The 26,796-nt window shown below is 41.2% G+C and overlaps 4 protein-coding genes across 4 annotated transcripts; all 4 read left to right on the forward strand.

The window, feature by feature from the left end:
• The first annotated feature begins 4,396 nt into the window (after nucleotides 1–4,396).
• LOC142068748 (olfactory receptor 10A4-like) lies at nucleotides 4,397–5,365 on the forward strand. Its single transcript, XM_075118569.1, has one exon. It carries the CDS (start codon nucleotides 4,397–4,399, stop codon nucleotides 5,363–5,365), a length of 969 nt encoding a protein of 322 aa, XP_074974670.1.
• A 5,807-nt stretch (nucleotides 5,366–11,172) lies between these two features.
• LOC142068749 (olfactory receptor 10A4-like) lies at nucleotides 11,173–12,141 on the forward strand. Its single transcript, XM_075118570.1, has one exon. The coding sequence runs from the start codon at nucleotides 11,173–11,175 to the stop codon at nucleotides 12,139–12,141; it is 969 nt and encodes a 322-aa protein (XP_074974671.1).
• Nucleotides 12,142–17,996: 5,855 nt separating this feature from the next.
• Nucleotides 17,997–18,965, forward strand: LOC142068750 (olfactory receptor 10A4-like). The gene has a single exon (XM_075118571.1). It carries the CDS (start codon nucleotides 17,997–17,999, stop codon nucleotides 18,963–18,965), a length of 969 nt encoding a protein of 322 aa, XP_074974672.1.
• Nucleotides 18,966–24,805: 5,840 nt separating this feature from the next.
• Nucleotides 24,806–25,774, forward strand: LOC142068751 (olfactory receptor 10A4-like). The gene has a single exon (XM_075118572.1). The coding sequence runs from the start codon at nucleotides 24,806–24,808 to the stop codon at nucleotides 25,772–25,774; it is 969 nt and encodes a 322-aa protein (XP_074974673.1).
• Nucleotides 25,775–26,796: the final 1,022 nt, after the last annotated feature.

Below are 26,796 nucleotides of genomic sequence, written 5' to 3' on the forward strand. Positions count from 1 at the left end.
TAAAGCATAACTTTTAGTAAAAACATCCAGTCTTGACTGGATCCACCACATACCTCAATAATTTTTTGCAGTGGTTAATTGACCTCACCATTAAAAATGTACAATATATTTCCAGTCTGAATCAGCGCCAGGTCCTGAGCTTGTGTAAACTGACACAGTTCAACTGATTCCAGAGTAGCTAGGGCTATTTATGCCAACTCAGGATCTGGTTCTTTCAGTGGAACTACAATGATTTAAACCACCTGGAGATCTGTCCCATTGACTTCCACGGACCTGTGGTTGATTTACTCCCACTCGGGATCCAGTCTATTACACAGTTTCAGATCCATAATCTTTGCCTGTCATTCTGAAAGAAAGATGAGTCAAAAGTTCTTAACCCATCTGCCCTTCTGTCAAGGTTTCTTCCCCACTCTGAACTCTAGGGTACAGATGTGGGGACCTGCATGAAAACCTCCTAAACTTACTTTTACCAGCTTAGATTAAAACTTCCCCAAGGCACAAACTATTTTACCCTTTGCCCTTGGACTTCCACTGCCACCACCAAACTTTATCTGGGTTCCTGAGAAAACGTTGTCTGGAAACATCTTTCCCCCCAAAATCCTCCCAACTCTTGCACCCCACTTCCTGGGGAAGGTTTGGTAAAAATCCTCACCAATTTGCATAGGTGACCACAGACCCAAACCCTTGGATCTGAGAACAATGAAAAAATCATGCAGTTCTTGAAAAGAAACACTTTAATAGAAGAAACAGTAAAAAGAATCACCTCTGTAAAATCAGGATGGTAAATACCTTACAGAGTAACTAGAATCCCTCTAGGCAAAACCTTAAGTTACAAAAAGACACACAGACAGAAATATTCATTCTATTCAGCACAACTTAATTTTCTCAGCCATTTAAAGAAATCATAATCTAAAACATACCTAGCTGGATTACTTACTAAGTTCTAAGATTCCATTCCTGTTCTGTCCCTGGCAAAAGCATCACACAGACAGACACAGACCCTTTGTTTTTTTCCCTCCTCCCAGCTTTTGAAAGTATCTTGTCTCCTCATTGGTCATTTTGGTCAGGTGCCAGCGAGGTTATCCTAGCTTCTTAACCCTTTACAGGGGAGAGGATTTTTCCTCTGGCCAGGAGGGATTTTAGAGGTGTTTACCCTTCCCTTTATATTTATAACACCTTCCATGGCTCTTTGTCGCATGGGATTATTTACAATAGTGGAACTTTTAATGGCTAGTGATTCAGTCTCACTGGGTCAGAACATCGGAGGAATTCAGTGTTGCAGAGTTTTTTTATATCTGATTTTCAACTTCTGCTGGGATGGATTGCCTGACCTTTCTTTCTTTCTTTCTTTCTTTCTTTCTTTCTTTCTTTCTTTCTTTCTTTCTTTCTTTCTTTCTTTCTTTCTTTCTTTCTTAGCAATCACTATTTTTACCTTTACTCAGATGACACTAAAACAAAACACCGTTAGGCTGCAAGTGCAATGGTGCATGGCATTTTAAAAACATTTAACTCATACGGGTTGTAGTTATCTCAGAGAGAGTGAACAGTTATAAAGGACCAGAAGTCCAGCTGGTGTTAACCAGTGTAGCTCCATTGGAGTCAATGGGTCCATCTATAGCTCTGCTGGATTAAATGGGTCAGTTCCCCCCTTTTGTAAATGGATGCAGTTCCATTGAAATCAATGGGGCCAGATTCCTAGCTGCTGTAAACCAGACATAACCACAGTATAGTCAATTCTGCCATTTCCAAAGATGGGTTGAATTATTTTAGTGCTATGGAGTTATGGTAATTTACATGAGCTAAATATCCTTCCTGTAATGCCTAATTTTGTCTATCTTGGTGTCTGAGATTCTTATTTCTTAACGCCACTATCCCATATTACACCTCATGGAAGATTCAAGATCACGGTTAATAGACATATGGAGAGACTGCCGAGACTTAAGACCTCGGATCACTACCCTTTCCTGCTTCTGCACGTGGGCACCAATGATACTGCCAAGAATGACTTTGAGCAGATCACTGCAGACTACGTGGCCCTGGGAAGAAGGATAAAGGAGTTTGAGGCGCAAGTGGTGTTCTCGTCCATCCTCCCCGTGGAAGGAAAAGGCCTGGGTAGAGACCGTCCAATCGTGGAAGTCAACGTGGAAGTCAATATTGAAGGTGGTAAGGATATGCAAAATACAATAATTGTTATTGCTCATTTTTATTTCAACTCTGTCATTTCACTGTCATGCCTTTTATTAAGAAGTTCCTTGTCAACAAATAACCTAGAAGTAAAACTTCTCTGGAAATCATCTCTTCATACATTGTAGGATCTTCCTTCTAAAATTCTTTGTAGCAAGGTGATTAGACAAAGATCCTCCACTGTTGTAAAGCAGTATAGCTCTTTTTATACCCATGGAGTTGTTAAGATTTACACCAGCAAAGGGATTGGCCCTAGCTCTTACTTTGAATATTGAGAGAAACCAATGCATTACAAATGTTGTGATGATAATGGCAGGAATGATTTAAGTTGTTCTCTAATATTTAAGGAAGAATAACTTTTAATAGTACACAAAAGTTCAAAGTTCCCCATTGTTTTCACCATTTATTGCACTTCTCATTATTTAAAGTGCTTCAATCATGTTGGGCTCAGCAGCATCAGTTTACTCATGTGAGTAGTCCTCACGTATGTGAATTGTAATTGCAGTGGGAATACTTGCATTCGTATCACAATTCTCATGATTAAGATCTGAATGAGATCAGAATTTGCCCTAATTTGAGAAATCTTATTTGATAAACGTGGCTGTAGAAAGAAAGAAAGAAAGAAAGAAAGAAAGAAAGAAAGAAAGAAAGAAAGAAAGAAAATCCCTTTTTGAATTATCGTGTAGACAGAAAAGAAATGTGTTCGAAGAGGAAGAACAGAACCCCTGATATTAGAAACTGGTATTCCTCCATTGCTGGTATAAACTGATGTAGCTCCTTTAGAGTAAATTTATCAGATCCCCATGTGTTGTAAATCAGTTGTATTTCCACTGGTGTCAAAGTGGTCATTGTGATGGGTTGCTCCCCCGCCCCTGAGGTGCCACCTGATGTACTGGGGTAACACTCAGCCCACCTGTTCCACAAGCCTGGGGTTCCTTACATTGTCCTGCTGAGCCAGGCCGACACCCTCCTCCAGCACAAATGAAGGCAGGGACACATCCAGCTGTGGAAAGAAACAGACACTGAAATCACAACTGCATGGGAAGGCTTCAGCTAGGGAATTGCCCAGGACTAGAGTTGGTGGAATCTCCGTCCTTAGAGGTTTTTAAGGCCTGGTTTGACAAAGTCCTGGCTGTGATGATTTAGTTGGTGTTGGTCCTCCTGAGGTCTCTTCCAACCCCCGTCTTCTATGATTCTATGATTAGCCAGCAAATAAAACAAAAACACAATATAAGCTTAATATACTAAAGAAACTCGTTACAAATAGTAATTTCTCACCCTAAATGTTCATTTAGGCAGATTTCAGAAGTTCTTGAAAGCAAGCTGCTCTTGCTTGCAGTTAAAACTCCAGGTATTTCTTTCACAGGTCAGACACCTTTTCAACCTGGGCTCAACCCTTATCCCCCCCTTTATCTTTGTTCCTTATATGTTTCCAGCAGTCATCCTGGGCGGGGATTCAGTGAAGAATGAACCCTAATTATCTCACTCCCCTGCCTTAAATAAGATTTACATATGGCAGGAATCCTTTGTCTTTCAGTGTGATTCCCACACCCCTCAGTGGAAAAATACTGGTGTTTTATCATGGAAACCAGTACCTTGTGACTTGAACACATGACCGTGCACTGTCAAAGCAGCCATAGGTCACAGGCAGTTTGTAGCTTCCCTGGAAAGCTTCTCAGGAAGGTGGGAGATTAGCATCTTTAAAGACCTATTGTTCTTCCTAATGGTCCATTGACTTGTTCCCAGCTAGCCAGCCGGAATGATTGCATTCTGTCTAGTGGGCATTCCCCAGGTACAAACACTTTTGCTAACTTTAGATACAGCAATGATACTTGCATACAGATAAGCTAATCATATTCAGTCGATCATAACCTCTCCAATGATACCTCATATAACCTATTTTGCATAAAATACATTAGGATTATGACACAATCATATCATATTATTACTATGAAAAATATGGGAAGCAGTGTCACAGTCATATCTCCAGGTGATCTACAAAGTCACAGCTTGATTGATATCAATACAGCTATACCAGTTTATACTCAATGATGATTGGGCCCAGTTACATCTTTATATCCAGAACTGCAGCAAGTTTTTGTCTGACGCGTCCCAACATGTAGGAAACCAGTATGAATTGTATGATTCACATGCACACATATGGTATTCTTCAGATTCAGCTCCAGTGTCTCTCTCTTTGTCACCCTTGCAGATGACATATTCTGAGAGAGAGCCTGATGAGAACCAGACCATTTCTGAGGTGTTCATCTTGGTGGGGTTGTCGTACCTTACCAGACTCCAAATCCTTCTGTTTCTGGTGTTTCTGGTCATCTACCTGGTCACCCTGGTGGGGAACCTGCTCACTATCCTCCTTATAAAGCTAAACCCCTCACTTCATACCCCCATGTATTTCTTCCTGCTCAACTTGTCCTTCTTGGAAATCTGCTACACAAGCAGTGTGGTCCCTCAGCTGCTGGCTCACCTCCTGGTGGAGCAAAAGACCCTCTCCATTGCAGGCTGCGCTGCCCAGATGTACATCTTCACCATCATGGGCCTCACGGAATGCTGCCTTCTAGCAGCCATGGCGTATGATCGCTACATAGCTATATGCAACCCCCTGCACTACAGAACCATCATGAGTGGCCAGGTGTGCGCACAGCTTGTGGGTGCTTCATGGACCATTGGCATCTTGGTGGAAGTAGCTCAAACCACGTGGATCTTCAGCCTTCCCTTCTGTGGCTCCAACCGCATCCACCACTTCTTCTGCGACATCCCACCAGTGATAAAGAGGGCATGCACAGACACATCCAAAAACCAAATTGTGGTCTTGGCTCTGTCCGTGCTGTTTATCATGAGCCCTTTCCTGCTGATAATCCTGTCCTACATCTGCATTATCTCCACCATACTCAAACTGCCGTCGGTAGAGGGAAGGCGTAAAGCCTTCTCCACCTGCTCCTCCCACCTCATGGTGGTGACTTTGTTCTATGGAACAGCCCTTTTCACCTACCTGAGGCCCAAGTCTATCTCCACCCCGGAGGGTGATCAACTGATTTCCCTCATGTACACAGTTGTCACCCCAGTGTTGAACCCCATAATATACACTCTCAGGAACAAAGAGGTGAAGGGAGCCTTTAGAAAAACAATAGGGAAGAGCATCTCTTCACACAACCAGAGAAATTAAAGAACGAAAAGCAGAGTCAATCAAAATGGGGGGAATAAGGGAAATTCATAAACATTTTGTTGAATTTCTCCCGATGACCCTCACTTTTTTAATTGGAATTTTTCCATTTGAAAAACTTTGGCTTGTTCTAAACCTGTTGGGAAAATAGGAAGAGAAACTTTTCTTAAATGAAATAAATAAATAAATAAACTTTCTTCAAACTTTTGATAGCCAGAACCTTTTGACCAGATCTAAAGATCATTGAAAAATCAAATGATCATCTTTAATCAAAGTAGTGTCCTGATTTTACATCTTCAAAATTTGAAATGAGACAAAGCAAAAAAAAAAAACAATTAACATAAAAAGCATTTCATAAAATGTTCATCTTGGTTAGTTGGAATTTAACAATTTTCACCAAAATTTTAATAGTTGAATAATTCCAACCAGCTCTATAGAAAAGTCAATTTAGGCTTCCCCTTTTCCTACTCTGGAAGTCCAGTGCAGCATTTTAGGTTTTGGGTCGGGTTGTGATTTTTCGGCTGTCGAATGCATTTCCCCAGTGCTCCCTCTGGCCTAATTTAAAATAACATTCCTCGGCACTTATGGCTTCCTATATAAGACACTGATCTATTTTTCAATGCCCAACCTGATCATATCACACAACAACTCTGGGAGATGGCTCTTGACTTCCATGGCATTTTTTACTAGCAGATCAGATTGTAAGATTATGGTGTTTATCATAGATTCATCAATTTTAAGGTAATAAGGGTCCATTTTGATTATCTAGTCTGATATCAGCAATTTCAAGGGATGTCCAACATTGCTTATTTTGCCTGGTACTGGAGCACGCCCTGTGGGGATGGGCATGCACTGTCCAGTCATGGATAGGAGCTCTAAGCCCAGAACTCTAAGAAGCAACTATTGAGCATGTGGAAACTGAGATTTTTTCAAATGCTCATAACTTGGCCAAGTCTGGGTGTTGTTTCCTGGAAGCAGCAAAAGGTGCATCCCTGAAACCAGGGTGATCCCCCCCCCCCCATATTTAATTTTTCTGCTTCAATGCCTACCGGTGCTAGAGTGTCCGGAAAGAGAATTCTTCCTCTTTGTTAACACAGGGGAACCAATGTATTTTCCCGTAATCTCTTTCTTGGAAATGACTGAACCTTTTTTGGGGGGAACCCTTAAGAAAATTTTCTATTGAGGCAGACATCCAACACGAAAACTTTCAGCCCAAATGGTTAAAGTTTTAGGACGTTATAAGGAATTAAAAATGGGGTCTTGTAAATGCAAAGTGTTGGGTAACATCATTTATAGGGTTTTCTCCCATTGCCACCCCTTGTCTGGAGTCTATCTAGATTCATAGATTCTAAGGCCAGACAGAACCACAGTGATAATCTAGTCTGACGTCCGGTATAACATGGGCCATAAAACTTCCTCAAAATAATTCCTAAAGCATAACTTTTAGTAAAAACATCCAGTCTTGACTGGATCCACCACATACCTCAATAATTTTTTGCAGTGGTTAATTGACCTCACCATTAAAAATGTACAATATATTTCCAGTCTGAATCAGCGCCAGGTCCTGAGCTTGTGTAAACTGACACAGTTCAACTGATTCCAGAGTAGCTAGGGCTATTTATGCCAACTCAGGATCTGGTTCTTTCAGTGGAACTACAATGATTTAAACCACCTGGAGATCTGTCCCATTGACTTCCACGGACCTGTGGTTGATTTACTCCCACTCGGGATCCAGTCTATTACACAGTTTCAGATCCATAATCTTTGCCTGTCATTCTGAAAGAAAGATGAGTCAAAAGTTCTTAACCCATCTGCCCTTCTGTCAAGGTTTCTTCCCCACTCTGAACTCTAGGGTACAGATGTGGGGACCTGCATGAAAACCTCCTAAACTTACTTTTACCAGCTTAGATTAAAACTTCCCCAAGGCACAAACTATTTTACCCTTTGCCCTTGGACTTCCACTGCCACCACCAAACTTTATCTGGGTTCCTGAGAAAACGTTGTCTGGAAACATCTTTCCCCCCAAAATCCTCCCAACTCTTGCACCCCACTTCCTGGGGAAGGTTTGGTAAAAATCCTCACCAATTTGCATAGGTGACCACAGACCCAAACCCTTGGATCTGAGAACAATGAAAAAATCATGCAGTTCTTGAAAAGAAACACTTTAATAGAAGAAACAGTAAAAAGAATCACCTCTGTAAAATCAGGATGGTAAATACCTTACAGAGTAACTAGAATCCCTCTAGGCAAAACCTTAAGTTACAAAAAGACACACAGACAGAAATATTCATTCTATTCAGCACAACTTAATTTTCTCAGCCATTTAAAGAAATCATAATCTAAAACATACCTAGCTGGATTACTTACTAAGTTCTAAGATTCCATTCCTGTTCTGTCCCTGGCAAAAGCATCACACAGACAGACACAGACCCTTTGTTTTTTTCCCTCCTCCCAGCTTTTGAAAGTATCTTGTCTCCTCATTGGTCATTTTGGTCAGGTGCCAGCGAGGTTATCCTAGCTTCTTAACCCTTTACAGGGGAGAGGATTTTTCCTCTGGCCAGGAGGGATTTTAGAGGTGTTTACCCTTCCCTTTATATTTATAACACCTTCCATGGCTCTTTGTCGCATGGGATTATTTACAATAGTGGAACTTTTAATGGCTAGTGATTCAGTCTCACTGGGTCAGAACATCGGAGGAATTCAGTGTTGCAGAGTTTTTTTATATCTGATTTTCAACTTCTGCTGGGATGGATTGCCTGACCTTTCTTTCTTTCTTTCTTTCTTTCTTTCTTTCTTTCTTTCTTTCTTTCTTTCTTTCTTTCTTTCTTTCTTTCTTTCTTAGCAATCACTATTTTTACCTTTACTCAGATGACACTAAAACAAAACACCGTTAGGCTGCAAGTGCAATGGTGCATGGCATTTTAAAAACATTTAACTCATACGGGTTGTAGTTATCTCAGAGAGAGTGAACAGTTATAAAGGACCAGAAGTCCAGCTGGTGTTAACCAGTGTAGCTCCATTGGAGTCAATGGGTCCATCTATAGCTCTGCTGGATTAAATGGGTCAGTTCCCCCCTTTTGTAAATGGATGCAGTTCCATTGAAATCAATGGGGCCAGATTCCTAGCTGCTGTAAACCAGACATAACCACAGTATAGTCAATTCTGCCATTTCCAAAGATGGGTTGAATTATTTTAGTGCTATGGAGTTATGGTAATTTACATGAGCTAAATATCCTTCCTGTAATGCCTAATTTTGTCTATCTTGGTGTCTGAGATTCTTATTTCTTAACGCCACTATCCCATATTACACCTCATGGAAGATTCAAGATCACGGTTAATAGACATATGGAGAGACTGCCGAGACTTAAGACCTCGGATCACTACCCTTTCCTGCTTCTGCACGTGGGCACCAATGATACTGCCAAGAATGACTTTGAGCAGATCACTGCAGACTACGTGGCCCTGGGAAGAAGGATAAAGGAGTTTGAGGCGCAAGTGGTGTTCTCGTCCATCCTCCCCGTGGAAGGAAAAGGCCTGGGTAGAGACCGTCCAATCGTGGAAGTCAACGTGGAAGTCAATATTGAAGGTGGTAAGGATATGCAAAATACAATAATTGTTATTGCTCATTTTTATTTCAACTCTGTCATTTCACTGTCATGCCTTTTATTAAGAAGTTCCTTGTCAACAAATAACCTAGAAGTAAAACTTCTCTGGAAATCATCTCTTCATACATTGTAGGATCTTCCTTCTAAAATTCTTTGTAGCAAGGTGATTAGACAAAGATCCTCCACTGTTGTAAAGCAGTATAGCTCTTTTTATACCCATGGAGTTGTTAAGATTTACACCAGCAAAGGGATTGGCCCTAGCTCTTACTTTGAATATTGAGAGAAACCAATGCATTACAAATGTTGTGATGATAATGGCAGGAATGATTTAAGTTGTTCTCTAATATTTAAGGAAGAATAACTTTTAATAGTACACAAAAGTTCAAAGTTCCCCATTGTTTTCACCATTTATTGCACTTCTCATTATTTAAAGTGCTTCAATCATGTTGGGCTCAGCAGCATCAGTTTACTCATGTGAGTAGTCCTCACGTATGTGAATTGTAATTGCAGTGGGAATACTTGCATTCGTATCACAATTCTCATGATTAAGATCTGAATGAGATCAGAATTTGCCCTAATTTGAGAAATCTTATTTGATAAACGTGGCTGTAGAAAGAAAGAAAGAAAGAAAGAAAGAAAGAAAGAAAGAAAGAAAATCCCTTTTTGAATTATCGTGTAGACAGAAAAGAAATGTGTTCGAAGAGGAAGAACAGAACCCCTGATATTAGAAACTGGTATTCCTCCATTGCTGGTATAAACTGATGTAGCTCCTTTAGAGTAAATTTATCAGATCCCCATGTGTTGTAAATCAGTTGTATTTCCACTGGTGTCAAAGTGGTCATTGTGATGGGTTGCTCCCCCGCCCCTGAGGTGCCACCTGATGTACTGGGGTAACACTCAGCCCACCTGTTCCACAAGCCTGGGGTTCCTTACATTGTCCTGCTGAGCCAGGCCGACACCCTCCTCCAGCACAAATGAAGGCAGGGACACATCCAGCTGTGGAAAGAAACAGACACTGAAATCACAACTGCATGGGAAGGCTTCAGCTAGGGAATTGCCCAGGACTAGAGTTGGTGGAATCTCCGTCCTTAGAGGTTTTTAAGGCCTGGTTTGACAAAGTCCTGGCTGTGATGATTTAGTTGGTGTTGGTCCTCCTGAGGTCTCTTCCAACCCCCGTCTTCTATGATTCTATGATTAGCCAGCAAATAAAACAAAAACACAATATAAGCTTAATATACTAAAGAAACTCGTTACAAATAGTAATTTCTCACCCTAAATGTTCATTTAGGCAGATTTTAGAAGTTCTTGAAAGCAAGCTGCTCTTGCTTGCAGTTAAAACTCCAGGTATTTCTTTCACAGGTCAGACACCTTTTCAACCTGGGCTCAACCCTTATCCCCCCCTTTATCTTTGTTCCTTATATGTTTCCAGCAGTCATCCTGGGCGGGGATTCAGTGAAGAATGAACCCTAATTATCTCACTCCCCTGCCTTAAATAAGATTTACATATGGCAGGAATCCTTTGTCTTTCAGTGTGATTCCCACACCCCTCAGTGGAAAAATACTGGTGTTTTATCATGGAAACCAGTACCTTGTGACTTGAACACATGACCGTGCACTGTCAAAGCAGCCATAGGTCACAGGCAGTTTGTAGCTTCCCTGGAAAGCTTCTCAGGAAGGTGGGAGATTAGCATCTTTAAAGACCTATTGTTCTTCCTAATGGTCCATTGACTTGTTCCCAGCTAGCCAGCCGGAATGATTGCATTCTGTCTAGTGGGCATTCCCCAGGTACAAACACTTTTGCTAACTTTAGATACAGCAATGATACTTGCATACAGATAAGCTAATCATATTCAGTCGATCATAACCTCTCCAATGATACCTCATATAACCTATTTTGCATAAAATACATTAGGATTATGACACAATCATATCATATTATTACTATGAAAAATATGGGAAGCAGTGTCACAGTCATATCTCCAGGTGATCTACAAAGTCACAGCTTGATTGATATCAATACAGCTATACCAGTTTATACTCAATGATGATTGGGCCCAGTTACATCTTTATATCCAGAACTGCAGCAAGTTTTTGTCTGACGCGTCCCAACATGTAGGAAACCAGTATGAATTGTATGATTCACATGCACACATATGGTATTCTTCAGATTCAGCTCCAGTGTCTCTCTCTTTGTCACCCTTGCAGATGACATATTCTGAGAGAGAGCCTGATGAGAACCAGACCATTTCTGAGGTGTTCATCTTGGTGGGGTTGTCGTACCTTACCAGACTCCAAATCCTTCTGTTTCTGGTGTTTCTGGTCATCTACCTGGTCACCCTGGTGGGGAACCTGCTCACTATCCTCCTTATAAAGCTAAACCCCTCACTTCATACCCCCATGTATTTCTTCCTGCTCAACTTGTCCTTCTTGGAAATCTGCTACACAAGCAGTGTGGTCCCTCAGCTGCTGGCTCACCTCCTGGTGGAGCAAAAGACCCTCTCCATTGCAGGCTGCGCTGCCCAGATGTACATCTTCACCATCATGGGCCTCACGGAATGCTGCCTTCTAGCAGCCATGGCGTATGATCGCTACATAGCTATATGCAACCCCCTGCACTACAGAACCATCATGAGTGGCCAGGTGTGCGCACAGCTTGTGGGTGCTTCATGGACCATTGGCATCTTGGTGGAAGTAGCTCAAACCACGTGGATCTTCAGCCTTCCCTTCTGTGGCTCCAACCGCATCCACCACTTCTTCTGCGACATCCCACCAGTGATAAAGAGGGCATGCACAGACACATCCAAAAACCAAATTGTGGTCTTGGCTCTGTCCGTGCTGTTTATCATGAGCCCTTTCCTGCTGATAATCCTGTCCTACATCTGCATTATCTCCACCATACTCAAACTGCCGTCGGTAGAGGGAAGGCGTAAAGCCTTCTCCACCTGCTCCTCCCACCTCATGGTGGTGACTTTGTTCTATGGAACAGCCCTTTTCACCTACCTGAGGCCCAAGTCTATCTCCACCCCGGAGGGTGATCAACTGATTTCCCTCATGTACACAGTTGTCACCCCAGTGTTGAACCCCATAATATACACTCTCAGGAACAAAGAGGTGAAGGGAGCCTTTAGAAAAACAATAGGGAAGAGCATCTCTTCACACAACCAGAGAAATTAAAGAACGAAAAGCAGAGTCAATCAAAATGGGGGGAATAAGGGAAATTCATAAACATTTTGTTGAATTTCTCCCGATGACCCTCACTTTTTTAATTGGAATTTTTCCATTTGAAAAACTTTGGCTTGTTCTAAACCTGTTGGGAAAATAGGAAGAGAAACTTTTCTTAAATGAAATAAATAAATAAATAAACTTTCTTCAAACTTTTGATAGCCAGAACCTTTTGACCAGATCTAAAGATCATTGAAAAATCAAATGATCATCTTTAATCAAAGTAGTGTCCTGATTTTACATCTTCAAAATTTGAAATGAGACAAAGCAAAAAAAAAAAACAATTAACATAAAAAGCATTTCATAAAATGTTCATCTTGGTTAGTTGGAATTTAACAATTTTCACCAAAATTTTAATAGTTGAATAATTCCAACCAGCTCTATAGAAAAGTCAATTTAGGCTTCCCCTTTTCCTACTCTGGAAGTCCAGTGCAGCATTTTAGGTTTTGGGTCGGGTTGTGATTTTTCGGCTGTCGAATGCATTTCCCCAGTGCTCCCTCTGGCCTAATTTAAAATAACATTCCTCGGCACTTATGGCTTCCTATATAAGACACTGATCTATTTTTCAATGCCCAACCTGATCATATCACACAACAACTCTGGGAGATGGCTCTTGACTTCCATGGCATTTTTTACTAGCAGATCAGATTGTAAGATTATGGTGTTTATCATAGATTCATCAATTTTAAGGTAATAAGGGTCCATTTTGATTATCTAGTCTGATATCAGCAATTTCAAGGGATGTCCAACATTGCTTATTTTGCCTGGTACTGGAGCACGCCCTGTGGGGATGGGCATGCACTGTCCAGTCATGGATAGGAGCTCTAAGCCCAGAACTCTAAGAAGCAACTATTGAGCATGTGGAAACTGAGATTTTTTCAAATGCTCATAACTTGGCCAAGTCTGGGTGTTGTTTCCTGGAAGCAGCAAAAGGTGCATCCCTGAAACCAGGGTGATCCCCCCCCCCCCATATTTAATTTTTCTGCTTCAATGCCTACCGGTGCTAGAGTGTCCGGAAAGAGAATTCTTCCTCTTTGTTAACACAGGGGAACCAATGTATTTTCCCGTAATCTCTTTCTTGGAAATGACTGAACCTTTTTTGGGGGGAACCCTTAAGAAAATTTTCTATTGAGGCAGACATCCAACACGAAAACTTTCAGCCCAAATGGTTAAAGTTTTAGGACGTTATAAGGAATTAAAAATGGGGTCTTGTAAATGCAAAGTGTTGGGTAACATCATTTATAGGGTTTTCTCCCATTGCCACCCCTTGTCTGGAGTCTATCTAGATTCATAGATTCTAAGGCCAGACAGAACCACAGTGATAATCTAGTCTGACGTCCGGTATAACATGGGCCATAAAACTTCCTCAAAATAATTCCTAAAGCATAACTTTTAGTAAAAACATCCAGTCTTGACTGGATCCACCACATACCTCAATAATTTTTTGCAGTGGTTAATTGACCTCACCATTAAAAATGTACAATATATTTCCAGTCTGAATCAGCGCCAGGTCCTGAGCTTGTGTAAACTGACACAGTTCAACTGATTCCAGAGTAGCTAGGGCTATTTATGCCAACTCAGGATCTGGTTCTTTCAGTGGAACTACAATGATTTAAACCACCTGGAGATCTGTCCCATTGACTTCCACGGACCTGTGGTTGATTTACTCCCACTCGGGATCCAGTCTATTACACAGTTTCAGATCCATAATCTTTGCCTGTCATTCTGAAAGAAAGATGAGTCAAAAGTTCTTAACCCATCTGCCCTTCTGTCAAGGTTTCTTCCCCACTCTGAACTCTAGGGTACAGATGTGGGGACCTGCATGAAAACCTCCTAAACTTACTTTTACCAGCTTAGATTAAAACTTCCCCAAGGCACAAACTATTTTACCCTTTGCCCTTGGACTTCCACTGCCACCACCAAACTTTATCTGGGTTCCTGAGAAAACGTTGTCTGGAAACATCTTTCCCCCCAAAATCCTCCCAACTCTTGCACCCCACTTCCTGGGGAAGGTTTGGTAAAAATCCTCACCAATTTGCATAGGTGACCACAGACCCAAACCCTTGGATCTGAGAACAATGAAAAAATCATGCAGTTCTTGAAAAGAAACACTTTAATAGAAGAAACAGTAAAAAGAATCACCTCTGTAAAATCAGGATGGTAAATACCTTACAGAGTAACTAGAATCCCTCTAGGCAAAACCTTAAGTTACAAAAAGACACACAGACAGAAATATTCATTCTATTCAGCACAACTTAATTTTCTCAGCCATTTAAAGAAATCATAATCTAAAACATACCTAGCTGGATTACTTACTAAGTTCTAAGATTCCATTCCTGTTCTGTCCCTGGCAAAAGCATCACACAGACAGACACAGACCCTTTGTTTTTTTCCCTCCTCCCAGCTTTTGAAAGTATCTTGTCTCCTCATTGGTCATTTTGGTCAGGTGCCAGCGAGGTTATCCTAGCTTCTTAACCCTTTACAGGGGAGAGGATTTTTCCTCTGGCCAGGAGGGATTTTAGAGGTGTTTACCCTTCCCTTTATATTTATAACACCTTCCATGGCTCTTTGTCGCATGGGATTATTTACAATAGTGGAACTTTTAATGGCTAGTGATTCAGTCTCACTGGGTCAGAACATCGGAGGAATTCAGTGTTGCAGAGTTTTTTTATATCTGATTTTCAACTTCTGCTGGGATGGATTGCCCGACCTTTCTTTCTTTCTTTCTTTCTTTCTTTCTTTCTTTCTTTCTTTCTTTCTTTCTTTCTTTCTTTCTTTCTTTCTTTCTTTCTTTCTTTCTTTCTTTCTTTCTTAGCAATCACTATTTTTACCTTTACTCAGATGACACTAAAACAAAACACCGTTAGGCTGCAAGTGCAATGGTGCATGGCATTTTAAAAACATTTAACTCATACGGGTTGTAGTTATCTCAGAGAGAGTGAACAGTTATAAAGGACCAGAAGTCCAGCTGGTGTTAACCAGTGTAGCTCCATTGGAGTCAATGGGTCCATCTATAGCTCTGCTGGATTAAATGGGTCAGTTCCCCCCTTTTGTAAATGGATGCAGTTCCATTGAAATCAATGGGGCCAGATTCCTAGCTGCTGTAAACCAGACATAACCACAGTATAGTCAATTCTGCCATTTCCAAAGATGGGTTGAATTATTTTAGTGCTATGGAGTTATGGTAATTTACATGAGCTAAATATCCTTCCTGTAATGCCTAATTTTGTCTATCTTGGTGTCTGAGATTCTTATTTCTTAACGCCACTATCCCATATTACACCTCATGGAAGATTCAAGATCACGGTTAATAGACATATGGAGAGACTGCCGAGACTTAAGACCTCGGATCACTACCCTTTCCTGCTTCTGCACGTGGGCACCAATGATACTGCCAAGAATGACTTTGAGCAGATCACTGCAGACTACGTGGCCCTGGGAAGAAGGATAAAGGAGTTTGAGGCGCAAGTGGTGTTCTCGTCCATCCTCCCCGTGGAAGGAAAAGGCCTGGGTAGAGACCGTCCAATCGTGGAAGTCAACGTGGAAGTCAATATTGAAGGTGGTAAGGATATGCAAAATACAATAATTGTTATTGCTCATTTTTATTTCAACTCTGTCATTTCACTGTCATGCCTTTTATTAAGAAGTTCCTTGTCAACAAATAACCTAGAAGTAAAACTTCTCTGGAAATCATCTCTTCATACATTGTAGGATCTTCCTTCTAAAATTCTTTGTAGCAAGGTGATTAGACAAAGATCCTCCACTGTTGTAAAGCAGTATAGCTCTTTTTATACCCATGGAGTTGTTAAGATTTACACCAGCAAAGGGATTGGCCCTAGCTCTTACTTTGAATATTGAGAGAAACCAATGCATTACAAATGTTGTGATGATAATGGCAGGAATGATTTAAGTTGTTCTCTAATATTTAAGGAAGAATAACTTTTAATAGTACACAAAAGTTCAAAGTTCCCCATTGTTTTCACCATTTATTGCACTTCTCATTATTTAAAGTGCTTCAATCATGTTGGGCTCAGCAGCATCAGTTTACTCATGTGAGTAGTCCTCACGTATGTGAATTGTAATTGCAGTGGGAATACTTGCATTCGTATCACAATTCTCATGATTAAGATCTGAATGAGATCAGAATTTGCCCTAATTTGAGAAATCTTATTTGATAAACGTGGCTGTAGAAAGAAAGAAAGAAAGAAAGAAAGAAAGAAAGAAAGAAAGAAAGAAAGAAAGAAAGAAAGAAAGAAAATCCCTTTTTGAATTATCGTGTAGACAGAAAAGAAATGTGTTCGCAGAGGAAGAACAGAACCCCTGATATTAGAAACTGGTATTCCTCCATTGCTGGTATAAACTGATGTAGCTCCTTTAGAGTAAATTTATCAGATCCCCATGTGTTGTAAATCAGTTGTATTTCCACTGGTGTCAAAGTGGTCATTGTGATGGGTTGCTCCCCCGCCCCTGAGGTGCCACCTGATGTACTGGGGTAACACTCAGCCCACCTGTTCCACAAGCCTGGGGTTCCTTACATTGTCCTGCTGAGCCAGGCCGACACCCTCCTCCAGCACAAATGAAGGCAGGGACACATCCAGCTGTGGAAAGAAACAGACACTGAAATCACAACTGCATGGGAAGGCTTCAGCTAGGGAATTGCCCAGGACTAGAGTTGGTGGAATCTCCATCCTTAGAGGTTTTTAAGGCCTGGTTTGACAAAGTCCTGGCTGTGATGATTTAGTTGGTGTTGGTCCTCCTGAGGTCTCTTCCAACCCCCGTCTTCTATGATTCTATGATTAGCCAGCAAATAAAACAAAAACACAATATAAGCTTAATATACTAAAGAAACTCGTTACAAATAGTAATTTCTCACCCTAAATGTTCATTTAGGCAGATTTCAGAAGTTCTTGAAAGCAAGCTGCTCTTGCTTGCAGTTAAAACTCCAGGTATTTCTTTCACAGGTCAGACACCTTTTCAACCTGGGCTCAACCCTTATCCCCCCCTTTATCTTTGTTCCTTATATGTTTCCAGCAGTCATCCTGGGCGGGGATTCAGTGAAGAATGAACCCTAATTATCTCACTCCCCTGCCTTAAATAAGATTTACATATGGCAGGAATCCTTTGTCTTTCAGTGTGATTCCCACACCCCTCAGTGGAAAAATACTGGTGTTTTATCATGGAAACCAGTACCTTGTGACTTGAACACATGACCGTGCACTGTCAAAGCAGCCATAGGTCACAGGCAGTTTGTAGCTTCCCTGGAAAGCTTCTCAGGAAGGTGGGAGATTAGCATCTTTAAAGACCTATTGTTCTTCCTAATGGTCCATTGACTTGTTCCCAGCTAGCCAGCCGGAATGATTGCATTCTGTCTAGTGGGCATTCCCCAGGTACAAACACTTTTGCTAACTTTAGATACAGCAATGATACTTGCATACAGATAAGCTAATCATATTCAGTCGATCATAACCTCTCCAATGATACCTCATATAACCTATTTTGCATAAAATACATTAGGATTATGACACAATCATATCATATTATTACTATGAAAAATATGGGAAGCAGTGTCACAGTCATATCTCCAGGTGATCTACAAAGTCACAGCTTGATTGATATCAATACAGCTATACCAGTTTATACTCAATGATGATTGGGCCCAGTTACATCTTTATATCCAGAACTGCAGCAAGTTTTTGTCTGACGCGTCCCAACATGTAGGAAACCAGTATGAATTGTATGATTCACATGCACACATATGGTATTCTTCAGATTCAGCTCCAGTGTCTCTCTCTTTGTCACCCTTGCAGATGACATATTCTGAGAGAGAGCCTGATGAGAACCAGACCATTTCTGAGGTGTTCATCTTGGTGGGGTTGTCGTACCTTACCAGACTCCAAATCCTTCTGTTTCTGGTGTTTCTGGTCATCTACCTGGTCACCCTGGTGGGGAACCTGCTCACTATCCTCCTTATAAAGCTAAACCCCTCACTTCATACCCCCATGTATTTCTTCCTGCTCAACTTGTCCTTCTTGGAAATCTGCTACACAAGCAGTGTGGTCCCTCAGCTGCTGGCTCACCTCCTGGTGGAGCAAAAGACCCTCTCCATTGCAGGCTGCGCTGCCCAGATGTACATCTTCACCATCATGGGCCTCACGGAATGCTGCCTTCTAGCAGCCATGGCGTATGATCGCTACATAGCTATATGCAACCCCCTGCACTACAGAACCATCATGAGTGGCCAGGTGTGCGCACAGCTTGTGGGTGCTTCATGGACCATTGGCATCTTGGTGGAAGTAGCTCAAACCACGTGGATCTTCAGCCTTCCCTTCTGTGGCTCCAACCGCATCCACCACTTCTTCTGCGACATCCCACCAGTGATAAAGAGGGCATGCACAGACACATCCAAAAACCAAATTGTGGTCTTGGCTCTGTCCGTGCTGTTTATCATGAGCCCTTTCCTGCTGATAATCCTGTCCTACATCTGCATTATCTCCACCATACTCAAACTGCCGTCGGTAGAGGGAAGGCGTAAAGCCTTCTCCACCTGCTCCTCCCACCTCATGGTGGTGACTTTGTTCTATGGAACAGCCCTTTTCACCTACCTGAGGCCCAAGTCTATCTCCACCCCGGAGGGTGATCAACTGATTTCCCTCATGTACACAGTTGTCACCCCAGTGTTGAACCCCATAATATACACTCTCAGGAACAAAGAGGTGAAGGGAGCCTTTAGAAAAACAATAGGGAAGAGCATCTCTTCACACAACCAGAGAAATTAAAGAACGAAAAGCAGAGTCAATCAAAATGGGGGGAATAAGGGAAATTCATAAACATTTTGTTGAATTTCTCCCGATGACCCTCACTTTTTTAATTGGAATTTTTCATTTGAAAAACTTTGGCTTGTTCTAAACCTGTTGGGAAAATAGGAAGAGAAACTTTTCTTAAATGAAATAAATAAATAAATAAACTTTCTTCAAACTTTTGATAGCCAGAACCTTTTGACCAGATCTAAAGATCATTGAAAAATCAAATGATCATCTTTAATCAAAGTAGTGTCCTGATTTTACATCTTCAAAATTTGAAATGAGACAAAGCAAAAAAAAAAACAATTAACATAAAAAGCATTTCATAAAATGTTCATCTTGGTTAGTTGGAATTTAACAATTTTCACCAAAATTTTAATAGTTGAATAATTCCAACCAGCTCTATAGAAAAGTCAATTTAGGCTTCCCCTTTTCCTACTCTGGAAGTCCAGTGCAGCATTTTAGGTTTTGGGTCGGGTTGTGATTTTTCGGCTGTCGAATGCATTTCCCCAGTGCTCCCTCTGGCCTAATTTAAAATAACATTCCTCGGCACTTATGGCTTCCTATATAAGACACTGATCTATTTTTCAATGCCCAACCTGATCATATCACACAACAACTCTGGGAGATGGCTCTTGACTTCCATGGCATTTTTTACTAGCAGATCAGATTGTAAGATTATGGTGTTTATCATAGATTCATCAATTTTAAGGTAATAAGGGTCCATTTTGATTATCTAGTCTGATATCAGCAATTTCAAGGGATGTCCAACATTGCTTATTTTGCCTGGTACTGGAGCACGCCCTGTGGGGATGGGCATGCACTGTCCAGTCATGGATAGGAGCTCTAAGCCCAGAACTCTAAGAAGCAACTATTGAGCATGTGGAAACTGAGATTTTTTCAAATGCTCATAACTTGGCCAAGTCTGGGTGTTGTTTCCTGGAAGCAGCAAAAGGTGCATCCCTGAAACCAGGGTGATCCCCCCCCCCCATATTTAATTTTTCTGCTTCAATGCCTACCGGTGCTAGAGTGTCCGGAAAGAGAATTCTTCCTCTTTGTTAACACAGGGGAACCAATGTATTTTCCCGTAATCTCTTTCTTGGAAATGACTGAACCTTTTTTGGGGGGAACCCTTAAGAAAATTTTCTATTGAGGCAGACATCCAACACGAAAACTTTCAGCCCAAATGGTTAAAGTTTTAGGACGTTATAAGGAATTAAAAATGGGGTCTTGTAAATGCAAAGTGTTGGGTAACATCATTTATAGGGTTTTCTCCCATTGCCACCCCTTGTCTGGAGTCTATCTAGATTCATAGATTCTAAGGCCAGACAGAACCACAGTGATAATCTAGTCTGACGTCCGGTATAACATGGGCCATAAAACTTCCTCAAAATAATTCCTAAAGCATAACTTTTAGTAAAAACATCCAGTCTTGACTGGATCCACCACATACCTCAATAATTTTTTGCAGTGGTTAATTGACCTCACCATTAAAAATGTACAATATATTTCCAGTCTGAATCAGCGCCAGGTCCTGAGCTTGTGTAAACTGACACAGTTCAACTGATTCCAGAGTAGCTAGGGCTATTTATGCCAACTCAGGATCTGGTTCTTTCAGTGGAACTACAATGATTTAAACCACCTGGAGATCTGTCCCATTGACTTCCACGGACCTGTGGTTGATTTACTCCCACTCGGGATCCAGTCTATTACACAGTTTCAGATCCATAATCTTTGCCTGTCATTCTGAAAGAAAGATGAGTCAAAAGTTCTTAACCCATCTGCCCTTCTGTCAAGGTTTCTTCCCCACTCTGAACTCTAGGGTACAGATGTGGGGACCTGCATGAAAACCTCCTAAACTTACTTTTACCAGCTTAGATTAAAACTTCCCCAAGGCACAAACTATTTTACCCTTTGCCCTTGGACTTCCACTGCCACCACCAAACTTTATCTGGGTTCCTGAGAAAACGTTGTCTGGAAACATCTTTCCCCCCAAAATCCTCCCAACTCTTGCACCCCACTTCCTGGGGAAGGTTTGGTAAAAATCCTCACCAATTTGCATAGGTGACCACAGACCCAAACCCTTGGATCTGAGAACAATGAAAAAATCATGCAGTTCTTGAAAAGAAACACTTTAATAGAAGAAACAGTAAAAAGAATCACCTCTGTAAAATCAGGATGGTAAATACCTTACAGAGTAACTAGAATCCCTCTAGGCAAAACCTTAAGTTACAAAAAGACACACAGACAGAAATATTCATTCTATTCAGCACAACTTAATTTTCTCAGCCATTTAAAGAAATCATAATCTAAAACATACCTAGCTGGATTACTTACTAAGTTCTAAGATTCCATTCCTGTTCTGTCCCTGGCAAAAGCATCACACAGACAGACACAGACCCTTTGTTTTTTTCCCTCCTCCCAGCTTTTGAAAGTATCTTGTCTCCTCATTGGTCATTTTGGTCAGGTGCCAGCGAGGTTATCCTAGCTTCTTAACCCTTTACAGGGGAGAGGATTTTTCCTCTGGCCAGGAGGGATTTTAGAGGTGTTTACCCTTCCCTTTATATTTATAACACCTTCCATGGCTCTTTGTCGCATGGGATTATTTACAATAGTGGAACTTTTAATGGCTAGTGATTCAGTCTCACTGGGTCAGAACATCGGAGGAATTCAGTGTTGCAGAGTTTTTTTATATCTGATTTTCAACTTCTGCTGGGATGGATTGCCCGACCTTTCTTTCTTTCTTTCTTTCTTTCTTTCTTTCTTTCTTTCTTTCTTTCTTTCTTTCTTTCTTTCTTTCTTTCTTTCTTTCTTAGCAATCACTATTTTTACCTTTACTCAGATGACACTAAAACAAAACACCGTTAGGCTGCAAGTGCAATGGTGCATGGCATTTTAAAAACATTTAACTCATACGGGTTGTAGTTATCTCAGAGAGAGTGAACAGTTATAAAGGACCAGAAGTCCAGCTGGTGTTAACCAGTGTAGCTCCATTGGAGTCAATGGGTCCATCTATAGCTCTGCTGGATTAAATGGGTCAGTTCCCCCCTTTTGTAAATGGATGCAGTTCCATTGAAATCAATGGGGCCAGATTCCTAGCTGCTGTAAACCAGACATAACCACAGTATAGTCAATTCTGCCATTTCCAAAGATGGGTTGAATTATTTTAGTGCTATGGAGTTATGGTAATTTACATGAGCTAAATATCCTTCCTGTAATGCCTAATTTTGTCTATCTTGGTGTCTGAGATTCTTATTTCTTAACGCCACTATCCCATATTACACCTCATGGAAGATTCAAGATCACGGTTAATAGACATATGGAGAGACTGCCGAGACTTAAGACCTCGGATCACTACCCTTTCCTGCTTCTGCACGTGGGCACCAATGATACTGCCAAGAATGACTTTGAGCAGATCACTGCAGACTACGTGGCCCTGGGAAGAAGGATAAAGGAGTTTGAGGCGCAAGTGGTGTTCTCGTCCATCCTCCCCGTGGAAGGAAAAGGCCTGGGTAGAGACCGTCCAATCGTGGAAGTCAACGTGGAAGTCAATATTGAAGGTGGTAAGGATATGCAAAATACAATAATTGTTATTGCTCATTTTTATTTCAACTCTGTCATTTCACTGTCATGCCTTTTATTAAGAAGTTCCTTGTCAACAAATAACCTAGAAGTAAAACTTCTCTGGAAATCATCTCTTCATACATTGTAGGATCTTCCTTCTAAAATTCTTTGTAGCAAGGTGATTAGACAAAGATCCTCCACTGTTGTAAAGCAGTATAGCTCTTTTTATACCCATGGAGTTGTTAAGATTTACACCAGCAAAGGGATTGGCCCTAGCTCTTACTTTGAATATTGAGAGAAACCAATGCATTACAAATGTTGTGATGATAATGGCAGGAATGATTTAAGTTGTTCTCTAATATTTAAGGAAGAATAACTTTTAATAGTACACAAAAGTTCAAAGTTCCCCATTGTTTTCACCATTTATTGCACTTCTCATTATTTAAAGTGCTTCAATCATGTTGGGCTCAGCAGCATCAGTTTACTCATGTGAGTAGTCCTCACGTATGTGAATTGTAATTGCAGTGGGAATACTTGCATTCGTATCACAATTCTCATGATTAAGATCTGAATGAGATCAGAATTTGCCCTAATTTGAGAAATCTTATTTGATAAACGTGGCTGTAGAAAGAAAGAAAGAAAGAAAGAAAGAAAGAAAGAAAGAAAGAAAGAAAGAAAGAAAGAAAGAAAGAAAGAAAGAAAATCCCTTTTTGAATTATCGTGTAGACAGAAAAGAAATGTGTTCGCAGAGGAAGAACAGAACCCCTGATATTAGAAACTGGTATTCCTCCATTGCTGGTATAAACTGATGTAGCTCCTTTAGAGTAAATTTATCAGATCCCCATGTGTTGTAAATCAGTTGTATTTCCACTGGTGTCAAAGTGGTCATTGTGATGGGTTGCTCCCCCGCCCCTGAGGTGCCACCTGATGTACTGGGGTAAGACTCAGCCCACCTGTTCCACAAGCCTGGGGTTCCTTACATTGTCCTGCTGAGCCAGGCCGACACCCTCCTCCAGCACAAATGAAGGCAGGGACACATCCAGCTGTGGAAAGAAACAGACACTGAAATCACAACTGCATGGGAAGGCTTCAGCTAGGGAATTGCCCAGGACTAGAGTTGGTGGAATCTCCATCCTTAGAGGTTTTTAAGGCCTGGTTTGACAAAGTCCTGGCTGTGATGATTTAGTTGGTGTTGGTCCTCCTGAGGTCTCTTCCAACCCCCGTCTTCTATGATTCTATGATTAGCCAGCAAATAAAACAAAAACACAATATAAGCTTAATATACTAAAGAAACTCGTTACAAATAGTAATTTCTCACCCTAAATGTTCATTTAGGCAGATTTCAGAAGTTCTTGAAAGCAAGCTGCTCTTGCTTGCAGTTAAAACTCCAGGTATTTCTTTCACAGGTCAGACACCTTTTCAACCTGGGCTCAACCCTTATCCCCCCCTTTATCTTTGTTCCTTATATGTTTCCAGCAGTCATCCTGGGCGGGGATTCAGTGAAGAATGAACCCTAATTATCTCACTCCCCTGCCTTAAATAAGATTTACATATGGCAGGAATCCTTTGTCTTTCAGTGTGATTCCCACACCCCTCAGTGGAAAAATACTGGTGTTTTATCATGGAAACCAGTACCTTGTGACTTGAACACATGACCGTGCACTGTCAAAGCAGCCATAGGTCACAGGCAGTTTGTAGCTTCCCTGGAAAGCTTCTCAGGAAGGTGGGAGATTAGCATCTTTAAAGACCTATTGTTCTTCCTAATGGTCCATTGACTTGTTCCCAGCTAGCCAGCCGGAATGATTGCATTCTGTCTAGTGGGCATTCCCCAGGTACAAACACTTTTGCTAACTTTAGATACAGCAATGATACTTGCATACAGATAAGCTAATCATATTCAGTCGATCATAACCTCTCCAATGATACCTCATATAACCTATTTTGCATAAAATACATTAGGATTATGACACAATCATATCATATTATTACTATGAAAAATATGGGAAGCAGTGTCACAGTCATATCTCCAGGTGATCTACAAAGTCACAGCTTGATTGATATCAATACAGCTATACCAGTTTATACTCAATGATGATTGGGCCCAGTTACATCTTTATATCCAGAACTGCAGCAAGTTTTTGTCTGACGCGTCCCAACATGTAGGAAACCAGTATGAATTGTATGATTCACATGCACACATATGGTATTCTTCAGATTCAGCTCCAGTGTCTCTCTCTTTGTCACCCTTGCAGATGACATATTCTGAGAGAGAGCCTGATGAGAACCAGACCATTTCTGAGGTGTTCATCTTGGTGGGGTTTTCGTACCTTACCAGACTCCAAATCCTTCTGTTTCTGGTGTTTCTGGTCATCTACCTGGTCACCCTGGTGGGGAACCTGCTCACTATCCTCCTTATAAAGCTAAACCCCTCACTTCATACCCCCATGTATTTCTTCCTGCTCAACTTGTCCTTCTTGGAAATCTGCTACACAAGCAGTGTGGTCCCTCAGCTGCTGGCTCACCTCCTGGTGGAGCAAAAGACCCTCTCCATTGCAGGCTGCGCTGCCCAGATGTACATCTTCACCATCATGGGCCTCACGGAATGCTGCCTTCTAGCAGCCATGGCGTATGATCGCTACATAGCTATATGCAACCCCCTGCACTACAGAACCATCATGAGTGGCCAGGTGTGCGCACAGCTTGTGGGTGCTTCATGGACCATTGGCATCTTGGTGGAAGTAGCTCAAACCACGTGGATCTTCAGCCTTCCCTTCTGTGGCTCCAACCGCATCCACCACTTCTTCTGCGACATCCCACCAGTGATAAAGAGGGCATGCACAGACACATCCAAAAACCAAATTGTGGTCTTGGCTCTGTCCGTGCTGTTTATCATGAGCCCTTTCCTGCTGATAATCCTGTCCTACATCTGCATTATCTCCACCATACTCAAACTGCCGTCGGTAGAGGGAAGGCGTAAAGCCTTCTCCACCTGCTCCTCCCACCTCATGGTGGTGACTTTGTTCTATGGAACAGCCCTTTTCACCTACCTGAGGCCCAAGTCTATCTCCACCCCGGAGGGTGATCAACTGATTTCCCTCATGTACACAGTTGTCACCCCAGTGTTGAACCCCATAATATACACTCTCAGGAACAAAGAGGTGAAGGGAGCCTTTAGAAAAACAATAGGGAAGAGCATCTCTTCACACAACCAGAGAAATTAAAGAACGAAAAGCAGAGTCAATCAAAATGGGGGGAATAAGGGAAATTCATAAACATTTTGTTGAATTTCTCCCGATGACCCTCACTTTTTTAATTGGAATTTTTCATTTGAAAAACTTTGGCTTGTTCTAAACCTGTTGGGAAAATAGGAAGAGAAACTTTTCTTAAATGAAATAAATAAATAAATAAACTTTCTTCAAACTTTTGATAGCCAGAACCTTTTGACCAGATCTAAAGATCATTGAAAAATCAAATGATCATCTTTAATCAAAGTAGTGTCCTGATTTTACATCTTCAAAATTTGAAATGAGACAAAGCAAAAAAAAACAACAATTAACATAAAAAGCATTTCATAAAATGTTCATCTTGGTTAGTTGGAATTTAACAATTTTCACCAAAATTTTAATAGTTGAATAATTCCAACCAGCTCTATAGAAAAGTCAATTTAGGCTTCCCCTTTTCCTACTCTGGAAGTCCAGTGCAGCATTTTAGGTTTTGGGTCGGGTTGTGATTTTTCGGCTGTCGAATGCATTTCCCCAGTGCTCCCTCTGGCCTAATTTAAAATAACATTCCTCGGCACTTATGGCTTCCTATATAAGACACTGATCTATTTTTCAATGCCCAACCTGATCATATCACACAACAACTCTGGGAGATGGCTCTTGACTTCCATGGCATTTTTTACTAGCAGATCAGATTGTAAGATTATGGTGTTTATCATAGATTCATCAATTTTAAGGTAATAAGGGTCCATTTTGATTATCTAGTCTGATATCAGCAATTTCAAGGGATGTCCAACATTGCTTATTTTGCCTGGTACTGGAGCACGCCCTGTGGGGATGGGCATGCACTGTCCAGTCATGGATAGGAGCTCTAAGCCCAGAACTCTAAGAAGCAACTATTGAGCATGTGGAAACTGAGATTTTTTCAAATGCTCATAACTTGGCCAAGTCTGGGTGTTGTTTCCTGGAAGCAGCAAAAGGTGCATCCCTGAAACCAGGGTGATCCCCCCCCCCCCATATTT

Source organism: Caretta caretta, chromosome 13 (genome assembly GCF_965140235.1).
Source record: "Caretta caretta isolate rCarCar2 chromosome 13, rCarCar1.hap1, whole genome shotgun sequence".
NCBI lineage: Eukaryota > Metazoa > Chordata > Testudines > Cheloniidae > Caretta > Caretta caretta.

Coding starts and splice junctions, on each gene's coding strand:
- LOC142068749 (XM_075118570.1), top strand. CDS start 11,173: ATGACATATTCTGAGAGAGAGCCTGATGAGAACCAGACCATTTCTGAG.
- LOC142068751 (XM_075118572.1), top strand. CDS start 24,806: ATGACATATTCTGAGAGAGAGCCTGATGAGAACCAGACCATTTCTGAG.
- LOC142068750 (XM_075118571.1), top strand. CDS start 17,997: ATGACATATTCTGAGAGAGAGCCTGATGAGAACCAGACCATTTCTGAG.
- LOC142068748 (XM_075118569.1), top strand. CDS start 4,397: ATGACATATTCTGAGAGAGAGCCTGATGAGAACCAGACCATTTCTGAG.